The 14,629-nt window shown below is 35.2% G+C and overlaps 2 protein-coding genes across 2 annotated transcripts; both read right to left on the bottom strand.

Moving 5' to 3' along the window:
• Positions 1-1,839: 1,839 nt before the first annotated feature.
• Positions 1,840-4,758, bottom strand: LOC139851675 (organic cation/carnitine transporter 4-like). The gene is made up of 2 exons (XM_071840779.1): positions 4,359-4,758; positions 1,840-3,011 (listed from the first exon to the last, which is right to left on the bottom strand). The coding sequence occupies exons 1-2, from the start codon at positions 4,756-4,758 to the stop codon at positions 1,840-1,842; spliced, it is 1,572 nt and encodes a 523-aa protein (XP_071696880.1).
• Positions 4,759-5,917: 1,159 nt separating this feature from the next.
• On the bottom strand, positions 5,918-9,139 carry LOC139885993 (chitin-inducible gibberellin-responsive protein 1-like). The gene is made up of 2 exons (XM_071869739.1): positions 8,777-9,139; positions 5,918-7,860 (listed from the first exon to the last, which is right to left on the bottom strand). Exon 2 carries the CDS (start codon positions 7,736-7,738, stop codon positions 6,146-6,148), a length of 1,593 nt encoding a protein of 530 aa, XP_071725840.1. The 5' UTR covers positions 7,739-7,860; positions 8,777-9,139; the 3' UTR covers positions 5,918-6,145.
• Between the last annotated feature and the right edge of the window lie 5,490 nt (positions 9,140-14,629).

The raw sequence follows: 14,629 nt of genomic DNA, 5'->3' as shown, positions 1-14,629 counted from the left end.
AAAGTCAACATGGTCGGGTCGGGTCTCGGACAAATTTTCTATGCTAGTTATTCATATATAAGCATGTTAAAACAAATTGCACGTGAATTTGAGGTCTAGAACATGCCAAACATTTTTCGTCAAAAGACTAAGCGAACAGCCAGTTTTAGGCCATTAGGACGGCGTCCCAGATGGCTGGACGGCGTCCTATATTGAAGAGTGGGACGGCGTCCTGAGTACCTAGACGGCGTCCAGGTATTAGAAGTGGGACGGCGTCCTGAGTTTCTGGACGGCGTCCTGGTTGGTTTCCAGGCCCTGTTTGCTGCAACTCTAAGTGCACGAACCAACAATCAAACCAACCCAAATTACAAACCTCAAACAATTAGAACATGTATTTTATATCACCGGAAAGGTAATTTGACGAGGAAAACACCTAGACACATTTCATCAAGCAATTCAACACTTACACACCCCAAAACCGCATTTAAACGTCCATAGTCAAAGTTCAAGTTCCAAATATGCATTTCATGATTCGGGCAACCGTTTTACATGTATGATATGCCGTTTCGAAGGTGATCAAACACACATTGCAACAAAACACTTAACAACAATATCTCATAGCATTTGACGCATCAAAAGTTCATGTAAAGCTTATCAAACCCTAATCCAAGTTCACAAAATCACTAATCATGTTCTTGGAGTTTCCTTAATCAACCTATACATCAAAACGAAGCTAATGATACTAGTAACACTTTTAAAACATGCACTTTAACAATCTAACAACATTTGATCATCCAAAATCAAGGATTTAGCAAGTAATTTCCATATTGAACTAATTACACCAAAAACAACGAATCGAGCATACAAATTACATACACGACATCACAATGAGCCATAGACGCTAATTAACAACTTTATAAGTCAAGAACACGAATTTAAAGAAATCTAGTGTTTTAGAAATGTTACCCAAATGAGATGAAGTTGGTACCAAAACGAAGAGGAAGTTGTAAGGAGCTCAAATATGTAATTTGTTTTGCAAAATACCCGCTAGATCATAAATGGATGATGAATCTTTGTGTTTGGAGTTAGAGAGAAAATGGAGGAAGTAATAAAATGGAGGAGGTGATAATGAAAGGGTGGAAAGGGTTTGACCCTTTGACCTAGTCAAAGGTTTGAACCCTTGGCAAGTTTGGTCCCTCAACTATGAATCGGGTGCGGGAATTAACCGAACGAATTATTTTAAATTTCACGGGAGTACGGGAGATATTAAATTCCGATAACGAGAATATTTAAAATGTTACTTAACAAAGGATACGAATCTAGATACGAAGGGTATTATTTAAAAAGAAAAAGACGGGCGTTAAAATAATTTAACGGAAAAATGCGGGATGTTACACAATCAGTGGATGCTTTATGGCAATGGATTATGACAAAGTTTCAAAGTCATGAAAAGTCTATCATTTTGGAAGCCATTAGCTATGCTACGTTATGGTCCCTTTGGCGTTTCAGAAACGGTAGTATTTTCGACCCGTTCAAGTTCAAAAAATGTCATATTATTGATTCGATTATTCTTTCCTCCTTCGATTGGCTTTCTTCGCGTTATAGGAAAGCTAATATAAATTGGAACGTTTGGTTATGTACTCCTTTATTATCTTTGTAATGTTCTAGCTTCTTGCTAGTTTTTAATAATATTTCCAGCTGTTTAAAAAAAAAAAAAATCTGTTATTTAAACTAAGCATCATACACATTACAATCAAGAACACAAGGATGTTGATTTGTCTACTTAGTAAAAATGACTAGTACAATGATGATTATATAAACTCTAACATGTTTTTTATTCTTATCAATCGCTTTTGGCCTCTACGAAACAAGAACATCTGACTCATTCTCTCCATCCTCCATTCCGTTCATAGTATCATACAACGGTTTGTTTAATGTCTCCGGTAGGTACAATATAAGAATTCCTCCCACAATTCCACAAGCTCCAAAAACCATAAACGGCAAACCACCACCCATAACCACCACAAAAGGAGCCAAAATCGCCCCAAATTGTCCCATTTGTGTTGCACATCCAAGCGCCGCGTTTCTAACAACCGTTGGAAACAACTCCATGGCATATATATGCAACAAATTATAAGTCCCAGCCATCCCAACTATCCCCAAAACTCCGCACACCATTCTCAACGTTTTCCAAAATCCCTGGCTTCCCAAACATCCGCCTATAACACAAAATATCCCACTAAACCATTCTGTCCCAAATCCAAGTGGCTTCCTACCAAATCTATCTATCAAGATTGCAGTTAAAAGATACGCTGGCATCTCTGAAATAGCATTGAGTAAGACACTAAGATAAACACTTGTTTTAAGGTTCACAGCGTTTAAGTTCAAACCATAATAGGCAATTGAGCTTGTGAAGTTAATTCCTGCAACAAGAAACAATCTTTTTCGTGTTAATGGTGACTTTATCACATCTATCAATGATCCTGTCACTATCTCTTTGATTCCAAAGTCCTCGGTTAATCCAATATTATTATTAGTTTCTTCGTCTAGGGTGATATAGACATTTTCAGGAATGTGATTTCCATTTGATTTAGCAATCTTGTGCATGGTTTGCATGGCTTGATCGACTTTACCGCGAATTAAGTACCAACGAGGGGACTCTGAGATGAACGGAAGGATGAAAAAGACGAAAAATATTGATGGTATAGAAGACGCGATATAAAGAGAGCGCCATGATTGGAATGTGTAAGCTATGCCCGAGAGAAGGGCTAAACCGATTGAATAGAAGTAGAATGTGGACATGCCAACAATACCACGTTTGTTGGGGCCCACGGGCTCGGTGGCAAGAACAAAGGCACATAGGCCGGTACTACCAGCGCTGAAGCCGGTGAGTAGACGAAGAAGGGCATAGGTCCAATAGTTGGACGAAATAGATGTTAGTAGGCCAAATATAGAGTTTAAAATGCAAACAAGTGTAAGTGATCCTTTTCTTCCCAGTTTTGAATCAGATAAGTGACCAAATATTCCAGCACCTGCATAATAAGATCCATCTTGGTGATTATGGGTTTGTTTAGTTAAACAAATATCTTTTCTTTTATAGTTTGTCAATTTGAAAAAGACAATATGAAAAGGTCAAGATGAACAGGTTTTCTTCTTTTTAAGTTCTTTTTTTCTTCAAATTCACCAAATATATAGAAGTTTTTTCAACGTCACGCCGTAAACATTTGTACATTAATGTGCAAGTCAAAACGGGTATATATATATATATATATATATATATATATATATATATATATATATATATATATATAACTGTTCGTGCCCATTGTTATTCAAAACTTAATTATTGTACAATTAATATACACATGCGTAAGTATCATATATACTCGAGAGCAATAATGTGATGCGAGTTTTTTATATAAAAAGATCAATGAGAAAATCAACTAACGTCAATATTTAATTAGTTGCTTGTCGATCATAAACTATATGAATTCATATGCAACTGCTACCCAAAATAAGCGGTCAAAAATTAGCGGTCAAGATTTTGCACCTATTTTTCTATTACTCCGCAGAACAGTAAGAATAACGCATTACTTGATTCACCGCTACTACATTCCTAAATCATAAAGCATGAACTATTACATTCAACTTATAGATTTATGTAGAATCGTTTGATGTTTAAACTCGATAATTCCCTAAAGAACATAGAAAGTAACTATATATATGTACATTTAGATAGCTATTACGGGTCGTGATGAACACCTAGTAATTCATCAATTTTTTTTAACTATAGCATCACTCTTTACTTATATTCTCGACAGTAAAATTAAGCTTAGTATCCAACGTTGTCTGACTTATTTAAGGAGTTCACATTTAGGCACCCGCTAGTGGCTGAAACGGATCCCTTAAGTTCGTGACCCGCCCGTCATTATTTCGGGACCCGTTTACCCGTTAACGGGTAATCTTTTGACCGTTTCCAAGACCCCCAGATTCTAGCTGTGTATACGGGTTAACGGATACACTCATTGCTCAGACGGGAATTCACAGGTCGTAGCGGGTATGATATACCCATAATCTGCCCATGACCCGTAAATGGACATAATATTTTAACGGACCCATACCCACGGGCAGGGGCGGAGGGAGGGGAGATCAAGTGGGTTCAGCCGCCTCCGACGATCAAAATTTTTTTAGTGTATTTTTGTGTTAAATTTGACGTTTTTTCCATTACTTTACGTTTTGCCCCCATCGAAAAAAGTTTCTGAATCCGCCCATGTCCACGGGTGATTTTTTTAATTTACCCCATACAGATACCCGCAGGACAAAAGTTTTTTTCTCCATTGCCATCCCAATTTATAGTAAGAATGTTAATGACAAGTTACCTAACATGCAGCCACAAAAAAACAAAGCTTGAACCAACCCAACCTTATACTTTTGATCACACACTAGTCCCCACTCTGCCACAGTCGACATCCCTTCACCACCATCCCATCTCCATGAGCCCGGCTCAAGCTCACAAACACTCTTGTCTGCGTCCCATACGCACCCAGAACCAGTTTCACATGTCCAACCGGGTTCTTGGTCAGCAAAAATCATAACCATTGTGTGAAAGGCTTCAAGAACCCATGCTAAAGAAGTCAGAACAAAATGCTTGAGTTGCCATGAGCCAAACTCACCACAATATTTGGTTAGCATCTGGTCTACTGGGAGTCCCTCGGGCCCATGACCGTTGGCTGTGCGGTTTTCGACAGGAAGGAGGACCTCTGTTTGGGATGACGTCATTGGTTGTGTACGGTACAGTTGCATAAAATATGGGATGGAAATTTTTTGGTTATAAAGGGTAAGGATTGACCGGTGGGTAGCTTCTCATCAAAATGTAGTGTATACGAGCTGACGTTATAAATTATAGAGTTGGTTATTTAATTTATATTATTTCCTCACGTATCTCGTTTTTAATAAACAAAAAATTAATTTCTACTTTCACGTCAACGAAATATTTATTAAGAACTAAAATGTTTTAATAATAAACTCTCAAATCAATATTTATGTAATGTAATTCAACCGGTTACTTGAACAGGTACCTCATTGGAGGTAAAATTCATGAAGCCATGATGCAGAAAATCGCTAAAACAAATGGTAAACACATTCCTAAAAATGTATCACACCAGATGAGGTATCCAATAGTACTTTATAATAATCATAACATAAAAAGTATGAAATTTGGGGAAAGAGTGGTACTCAATGCTTGTATAATAAAGATTTGTTGAACTGACGATAGTATATTGCAGGTGGCCTGTTTATTATGTTTACTGCCGAAACAAAAATTACAGTTATTAGTTAATTTTATTCTTGAGAGGTCTTTTTTCTTTACTGAATATTGTAGTGATTTGTTATGTAAAAGATCTATAGCTAGTGTCTTGAGTTGTTATACAAAGTTAACGCTATGAATATTTAGCTTCTCTGGTTTTACGGCAGACTAACACTACTACTATTTACCTCGGACACACAAAACAAAAACATTAAAATACTGTCAATAACATCTATAGTGAACATAGTGTCTCTGCAAACAGAGCAAATCAAACTACATCCTACTCAATAACATCAACATCATCAAATTGTCATTTATTTACTTGATTAGCTAATGGAATAAGTTAATTAAGTGGATAGATTGGTGTTATAGTCCAAAACCCACCATTTTATCTGCAATTTACTTTGTACTTCTCTCTACCGATTTATATTCTTTTGACACATTATTGTCATTCTAAGGCCCACGGAATCCAATAGAATTCCGTTGGAATTGGAATTGAAGTTAGACACGCGTCGTGTCTAAATTCAATTCCAATTTCACCGGAATCCCATTGGATTCCGTGAGCCAAACGGAGCTTAACGGAAACTTAAAATGATACTTCCCAGTTATTCAACCACTCAAACTACATAGAAATATCCTGCAAGCATCGGTTCAGTTATTCATTAAATACAACTCTACCAAACAATAAATAAAGAAATGTATTTATATTTATAACTATAACATTACTAACCAAACCCCCCCACCTCTATATGTCAAATACACAAATCTTCTTTAAGGGTCATTATGATTACAACAACAACAAAAAACAATACTAAAACCAACATCAGATTACGCCTATCAACTTACCATTTTCATCAACACTCAGTGCCAAGCAGATGCAGCTACAAGATTCCTATCTTTCCATCCCAAAAACATAGCTCCATCTTTCTCAATCAACGTATAATGCTCCGAGTAACACTTCAACAAGTTTCTGATAACAGAATTCACATACGAACTCAACGGATACTGTTTAAAACCCGCCATTGTTAACCTAGACCGCCACTTCCCAAAAAGCTCGTGTCTCTCAACTCTCTCCTTACCTTCACACGCTATAATATTAACTATATCTCGAGCCAAACAATGTTGTTCAACATTTATTCTATCCCTTCTATCACGTGCTAAAGTTGCATCCAACGACTCAAACATCGCAGAGTAATAATCAAGAACTTCAACAAATCTAGGAAAAAAAGCAGCCGTATTCGTGTTCGATTCTTGCTCAACTAACGTAACCACTTTCGGTGAAAGCGACTTCACCATACGTAACTGCTCGTCTCTCGGGTTATTCACATCGACACTTTCATCCGCCATATGATGCAGCTGAAACGGGAAGTTAACCGCCAATGTTTCACCCGGTTTAACATCAAGCATCTCTTTAGTTACAAACGGGGCGTAAACCGGTAACGGATGAAACTCAATTGGAATATTAAACTTTTGTGACACCATTTCTAACCGTTTTCCAACTACCTCTAAACAATCTCCACGCGCGTATTTCGAAACGGGATCATCGATCCCGGTGATACGAACATGTGGTGGCCCACCTGGTCGAGCCGCAAGTGCTTGTAACAGAGTCATCCATTGAGTCCCTTGAGCTATTTGAAAGTCTATAATGTGGATACGGTCTTCGTTTCTACACGCTTCGGCTATAGCCCCGTTTGCAGCCATATACCCGAATTTCAAATAAGGGCAAATTTCATATAAAATGTGCATGTAAGAAAGTAAATCTTTCCCCAAAGGTTCACGACATTTTAGGGCTTGATATATATGACTCCCTGATAATTCCCGCCTAGCAACCAACCCCTCGACCATATACGCACCTAGCCTCTGAATCGGGTCGCCGTTGATAGACACGACAGCGCGTGCGTGTCCAACTAATACCTCAAACTCGTTAATTTTGTTCCCGGCTAAAGCACTTGCACATGCAATAAGCAATTGTTTTAGATTATTGTTGTTATTGTTATTTGAAAGACTGTATCTTGGACCATATACAGCCTGGGGGTGCACCAGGTCTGAACCAGTGGGTTCATAGGTCAGCTGTTGGGCCTGGGCCCACCTGGTTTGACCCGATAAATGGTTCATGGGCGTGGATACTTCGTCATCTGGACCCATTAGAGTAGTCTCTATATCCAGAAGAGCATTTTTCATGTACTGAGTACCACCAATTTGCACGATATTAGACGAGCCTGATTGGTTAAACGAGCTACAATCTTCAAGGGACGAAGGACTAGCACCTGAGCTCAATGTAGTGTATGTCTCTGAATCGAACGGGCTTACAAAGGGACAATTCGGGGAGTCTCGTACTTCAGACTTTAGAGACTCGTTTAGCTGTGTGGGACCCACTGGCTTTCGAGGGTAAGAAGGAGAGTAAGGTAAGCCTTGACCAGTCAATCTGTAAGCATAGAATTTTTCTGGGCCCATGCTATCAGACAAGCATCAGATGTTGTACTTCATTTGCTGGTTAGCAAGGTTGGATTTTGATTGTTTGCTGAAACAACTGGAAGCTGTATGGACCAACTTAAGGGTTTAATACACAGATAAGTCTGCAATGAAATTGAAAATTATAAGAATACTTCTAGATAAAGTTACTGCTTTTTGTAAATATAATTGATTATTGTTATATACATCTACCAATCTAACAAACAATCAGCACATGAAAACCAAAAAAAAAAAAAAAAAAAAGTAAGATCAAATATAATAGATAGTTGAATCTATAATTTTCTTGCATAGAACCAAGCCCAGGTTTATAAATAATTACTGTGGAATTCTATCATGTTTACCAGACACATTAAAATTACTTTATTGATCTGCAATGATACAAAGATGGCAATACATAACTTTCTTACATATAATCTTTGATCAGCAACCTATGTTTGAATCGTGTCAAGAAATTAATGTAATAATTTTCAATAATTTCGCTAAGAGCTCCCTAAATTCATGAAAGATAGACAAAAAATTAAACTAATTAATCAACGACTCTGAAAAACTAAAAGAAGAAAATTAATAAATTAACTACTCCGTGGTAATCTATGTCAATGACCCAAAAAAACTAATAATATGACCTGTGCAGGTGTGGACAGGATTCCGACATCATAAATTCTTAAAAATTATAATTAGATTTAGATACGATCAAATATGTCATTTTATTTTTATAATATATTTCAACTACCAACCAAACCCCATTAAAAAAATCAACTCTTTGACTCTCTTAATGAATAAGTAAACCAACAAATGGAAAGTTTTAGGTAAGGGGTAAGAATCATAACTTTTTCACTTAAGCATTTCAAGAAACGAGTTTATACACAAATCTTGAAGTTTCCTGAATTAAACTACAGTGTAATTTCAGAAAATAGACCTGAAAATTAAAAAAAATAAAAGTACTCCGGAATTTAAATAAAAAAAAAAAAAAAAACACTCAAACATTAAAACAAACAGGTGGCAGATGAGTCTTGAACGTACCTTTAACGATAAACTTTTTTTAGGATCAGGTGTAACTGCTGATTGATAAGATCGGACCTGTAATTTGTGAACTTTTATACATGTGCGTTATGTATGATATGATAGATAGATGTTTATCTTTTTGTTTTTTTGTGGGGGATTTGGGGACTTGGGTGATGTATGAAATTTCAGGATTTAGGAGAAGAAATTGATGGAGATTCGATAAAACGAGCGGCTGATGAAGTTATATACAATAGGGTGGGGAATACGACGGAAGATAACGGGACCGTCAACGCAGCGTTACTGATAACCACGTGCCACGTAAGGAAGTTAACAGGGTACTAACGGACCTGCGCCGACCATACCACTACAGAACATTCTTGCCCATTTCATTTCATACTCCTATTGTTATTTTAACTTGTACTCCAGCTACACGACCACCCAGAGACCAAAATAATTTTTTAAATGGGGAAGTGATATTTTGAAAGGGGTTTGTATACTACTAGTTTTTATTTGTACACAATCAAGCATATTTTATAAAGTTGTACAATAAGATACAGTAAAATATATTTAGTTATGTACAGTTAAAATATAATTATACGAAGTAATAAATTTAAAATATATTTATCAACATTCTATTTTCAATTTCAATTATACGAAGTAATAAATTAAAAATTATTTTATATCATCTTTTAATAATAAGGGGCTAAATAATTATTATGTAATGTACATCATTGATAATAAGAAGGGGCTAAATTGAGTGGTATTGGGGTGAAATTCAACTTGGGTAGGTTCAATCCTCACTCTAAACAGGGAGTTTCCAACCTTTGATGGTACTGCTAACATTAATGCGATTTGAGAAGGTCTCTGGGACGGTTTTCCCAACCTTAGATGGTATTGCCAACATCGTCGCAAATTGGGTTTCCTCCTAACGCGTGTGTGTGACAAATGAGAGTATTCGATATCGTCGTTAAAAAAAAGGACGTAATATGAATTTAGATAATAACTAGTAAACGAACTCGCGCGTTGCGACAGCGACGACGTTTTCTTTTGCATTTACCAAATAATAAATAGTTTAAATACAATTTACATTAAAAAAAGATAACTATTTGATATGAAACTAATTTAAAAATTTTGTTAAAAAACAAAATTAATTAAAATGTAAACACCAAAGTCGATAGTTATGTATTTTATTCACAGTGAATTAAACTTGATATGGAACTAAATTTAAAATTTTTTGTAAAAATCAAAGTCATTTTTGTTAACCAAAAAAATTAAGAAAATGTTGTTAGCAGAAAAATTTGTAAGCACAGTCATTTTTGTTAACTAAAAGGGAAAAGAAAATGTTCCATGATTAGGAAAATTTATTTGCTATAAAACTGAAAGAAAAGAAATGTTAAAAAGTAATGGGTGGGGTCGTTGGGTGAAGTAAATGGGTGGACACATTTTTTTTTTCAGCCAATATATATATATATATATATATATATATATATATATATATATATATATATATATATATATATATATATATATAAAGATCGTAAAGATCCGGTGGAGTACACAAACGATTACAATTGAAAGGTCTCGCTCTGATCGTCCTACACATTGGACGGTAAAATTGAAAGAGAGTGAGCACATTGAAAATGAAATTGAAAGATGCAATAGAAACGTACAACCACCAAACATAAATCTAAACACTACATAAAACCGGGCTCGTATCTAACCCCGCGATCACCACTACTCAAAATCCGCACACTAAACTGAACGTCGGGCGCTCCAGCAGCACCTAACCCGAGGCCTGCAAATCAAAGTAACCTCTCGTACCCGAAAAACCTCTAAGAAACTCCGAAACCAGAGAACCACATGCCCGTCGAATAAGATCAAATTTCCGTTCGAGCAGAAGAAAGGACTCCGTGAGAAACACTTTAATAAATGGGTGGAGACATTGAGTGGTGTCTTATTTGGCTCTTCAATGCACCATAGGGAGCATATTTGTCATTTAAAGGAACTTGTAAATTGTTGATTGGGTCTTTGGATGAAAAGAAAATTAAAAAAGGAAAAAATAAATGTGAAAGGACATATGAGTAAGAAGAAAATAGTAAATCAAGAGGGAGAGTAGTAACTTTGTGTTTTAGTGTATGTTTTAGGCCGTTTGCTATGGATCGTGAAACACACATGTTAACAGCCGTCACCTGCTCACGGAGATAGACACCATTTCGCCACTCGCATCGCCAGCCATCCCTGCAACTTAACCATGCTCTCACGGATATATGTGGGGCCACAAGTATTCTTCCTCTCTCTTTAATTCCCTTTTCTCTTTTTTATCTTTTATTTTATGATTATTTTTAATTGGAAATGGAGTGTATGATAGTGAGTGTTTAGTGAAAGGAATGTTAAAGAAATGTTAAAGTGTTTGTTCTGATGTGACGCTGATATGACAGGGAAAATGTATGTTAAATAAATGAACGATAGCAAGTGACCTAATAATGTGGTAGTAAAAACAGACAATAAAGAAAAAGTGTGACGTGTGTTTGACTATATTGGCACTTGTTGAACATTAGGACTCCCTAGGTTTTGAACCTACAAATACTCACCTTCACATTAGGAGGGCTAGTAATCAATAAAAGTGTTTAACCCGTGAAATATCCTTAAACTAACACTACCATCTCAAAAAGTTGGGACGGTCATGACCCTATTTGGTCTTCATGAGATTTCGCCTCTATACTCAAACCCCGTACTGAACGCCTACACACAATATATATGTAAAACATTCAACTGATATTAGGATGCTAATACCCGAACCACTAAAAATACCCAACAAATCTGAACTTGCAATAAAGACAACAAACTTCGCACAATATCTCATCTCAGAGGTTGACACCTCCATAACAAAACATTGGGATGTGTTAACACTTTATAAAATGACCAATACTAATTGAACAATAGTACACGTGAATTAAAGCCGAATATCGAAGATACTGATAAAAAATAACAGTGACGTCCAACTCTAAAGATAATTATGATGTTATACTTTTATGTATTTTGTCGTTAAAAAAAATTATGATGTTAAACATGATACGCATTGTCAATATTAAATGAAATCACGTTTGAACACTATGATATTGTCGAAGGTCACATTTTTAAACTTGTACTAAAAACAAGGGTAATAAATGTAAGAAGCAACAACCAACGTGCGGTTACACAGGTAGGAGCAGCTGGTTGACTTAATTTGACCAACGTGTTACGCGGTACAACAGTACTAGATTTTGGTATTCAAACCGTTCACCCAAAAAAATTGTTGAGATAAAATCATATCATATCATTATCACTTAAATTATTACATTAATTAAAACAGTATTAAAACGTATGAAAAAAATATTATTGCATATTTAATTTTAGTTGATCATAAAAAACAAAATACCATATTAATAGAGATTATTGTTGAGATTTAAATTAAACATGTAATACGAGTAATGATCTTATCATATGGATTTATGACACATATTAATTAGATAATTTTAAATTAATTTAATTTTAATATTGACTTAATAGACAAGATTAAATACTCCATAATAATTTTACAGATTAATTATTTCAAAATATACAATATCCAATTTCATTCAATAGCCAATATTAATATTATTGACGACGTGAAAATTACGTAAGTCACCACGTTAGCTAAGATATCATCGCCACATCACCAAAGACGGTGATAAAATGTTTAATGCATGTAATAGTCGTTATGAAAATTTATAAAATATACCCACAATTAATTTTAAATACATACATTGCCTTTGAAGAAGGTTAGTACATTTCTGACCACTAACATACACGGAGTGTGATATTGTTTTTTATTTTATTCAGAAAAAATATCATGATTCATATTCCAGAAATCGGGTTACAGACTAAAGTTTAAAACGATACTATTGATCTCAACTTTTTAATATAAAACATGAATGATCCCAGAATTTAACAATCGTTAATGTTTACGTTAATCACGTGAGAAACACATGATGAACACTCTGATCTTTTTACTAAAGTAAAATCAAATCTTACCTTCATCTTCATCAATATCAGATCATGAACCTTAATTTAATTTTACAACTTCTCAATGAAAATCAAACAAACCAAAGTACTAGTTTATGGCTTACCTTTTGTCTATCACTAGTGAAAGTGATAGATTTAACATTCACAACAACTATTCTCATCCTAATCAAATCAAATTCAATCAAAACCCAACATTCACAACAGTATGAAATCAAACCCAAACTTATGTTCGTAAACCAGTGCATTTAGTCACGTGCCTTTTCCTACGTAAGAAACAAAACATTCATTACATGAAAATATATATATCTGTTAGTTTACAATTGCATTCACACAAAAAAATAAAGTAGACATGTATCTGATTTTATGAGAAAAAACAGGTAATAGATTGGGGGAAAAGAAATCTACGACATTGTGTTCCTTTTCATCCGTAAAACCGATTAAACCATTACTGCTGTCGTTTTCCACAACATTCTTCTTCAAAAGCACCGTCATTACCGACGTCACCGTCGCCACCTGTTCCTCTCACGTAATCGTCACCCCAATTTCATCACCTCCACGTGTAATCCACCTCTGATCCTAAGTCCGATCTGCTAATTGAAGAAAAAAAAACTAGAGGAACACTTGTGCTCTCACCTTTACGATATTAGGGCTTTGTAAACCCTAATGGAATAAAATTTAAAAATAGGAAGGTTCATGAAGCAATTGGGATACTTAGTTGATTAATCTCGAACCCGACGATAGCGAATGTGTTTATATGTTTAAGTAGGTCACATGAGCGGCACGTGGTTAAGAGTCACATGAGCAGCAAGTGACCTGCTAAGTCCAGTGTTGTAAAAAACTCGATTACTCGCCGATTAATTTCCGATTAATCATTTTTAAGAGCAATCCATTCCGATTTTCAAAAATCCGTTTAATTAAATGGTCAACGTCAATTGATGAGTCAAAATCGAATTTGGTAATCAAAGTCGATCAAAGTAAAAAATAGTTAAGATTTTAACACGAATATAAACTAAAACTTTATAGTTTTAGAGCAAAATGAACAATTTTAAACAATTAAGTTAAAATTTATATTCTATATTTATGGTTTTTCTATATTTACACATATAAATTATGAAATTTGATATTTAAATTTATACAGTACAATCCGATTAATCCCCGATTAATTCCCGAATCGTCAATTAATCCTTTCAAAGTCTCAACCGAATAATCCCCCAATAGCGAATTTTGCAACCTTGGCTATGTCTATTACAAAATTTTTGAAGCTTTCGAGGTCGTTTAAGTGGTTGAATGGAATTGAAGACAATTAGTTTGTTGAATTAGTTAGTTAACTACTCAATTGTATATAATCAATGTAATGATAATTAAGTAGTTTGTTTTTCGATCATTCATGTAATGTTCCATTTCTAGCCATAAACTCTGTAAACAATTGGTTTCAATCAATAAACACAAATTTCAATCTCTATTTCTTTGCTTGAGATCACGATTAGTTCAGAATGCAGGTGTGTGTGTTTGTTTTTTTTTTATTGTTTTTTTTAACGACGATTTTTTGGCATCAATAGATCATTTATTTCAACGACCCTCATCATTTGCACGTATCACACACGTTCGAAAGGAAACCCGAACTCGATCGACGGTACTCGGGAACACATCAATTCGGGCAGTGTTCCTGGGTAGAGGTCCGTGAACGAATCCGGTAAAACCTCCCTATATAGTCAATATATACCACTATTATTGGTATTCAATTGTTTTAAAGAAAATCACGTCATCCGTAAGAATTGAATTTATGACCTCTCCCTATCTCATGACACACAGAATTTTTGGGGGAAC

Source organism: Rutidosis leptorrhynchoides, chromosome 1 (genome assembly GCF_046630445.1).
Source record: "Rutidosis leptorrhynchoides isolate AG116_Rl617_1_P2 chromosome 1, CSIRO_AGI_Rlap_v1, whole genome shotgun sequence".
NCBI lineage: Eukaryota > Viridiplantae > Streptophyta > Magnoliopsida > Asterales > Asteraceae > Rutidosis > Rutidosis leptorrhynchoides.
This window is presented reverse-complemented; position numbering and strand designations above follow the sequence as displayed.

What these genes read in the sequence shown, in the direction of transcription:
- LOC139851675 (XM_071840779.1), bottom strand. Translation starts at nt 4,758, where the DNA reads ATGACGTCATCCCAAACAGAGGTCCTCCTTCCTGTCGAAAACCGCACA. An exon ending in TTTTTGTGGCTGCATGTTAG is followed by an intron (nt 3,012 to 4,358) that starts GTAACTTGTCAT and finishes CTTATTATGCAG; the next exon opens with GTGCTGGAATATTTGGTCAC.
- LOC139885993 (XM_071869739.1), bottom strand. Translation starts at nt 7,738, where the DNA reads ATGGGCCCAGAAAAATTCTATGCTTACAGATTGACTGGTCAAGGCTTA.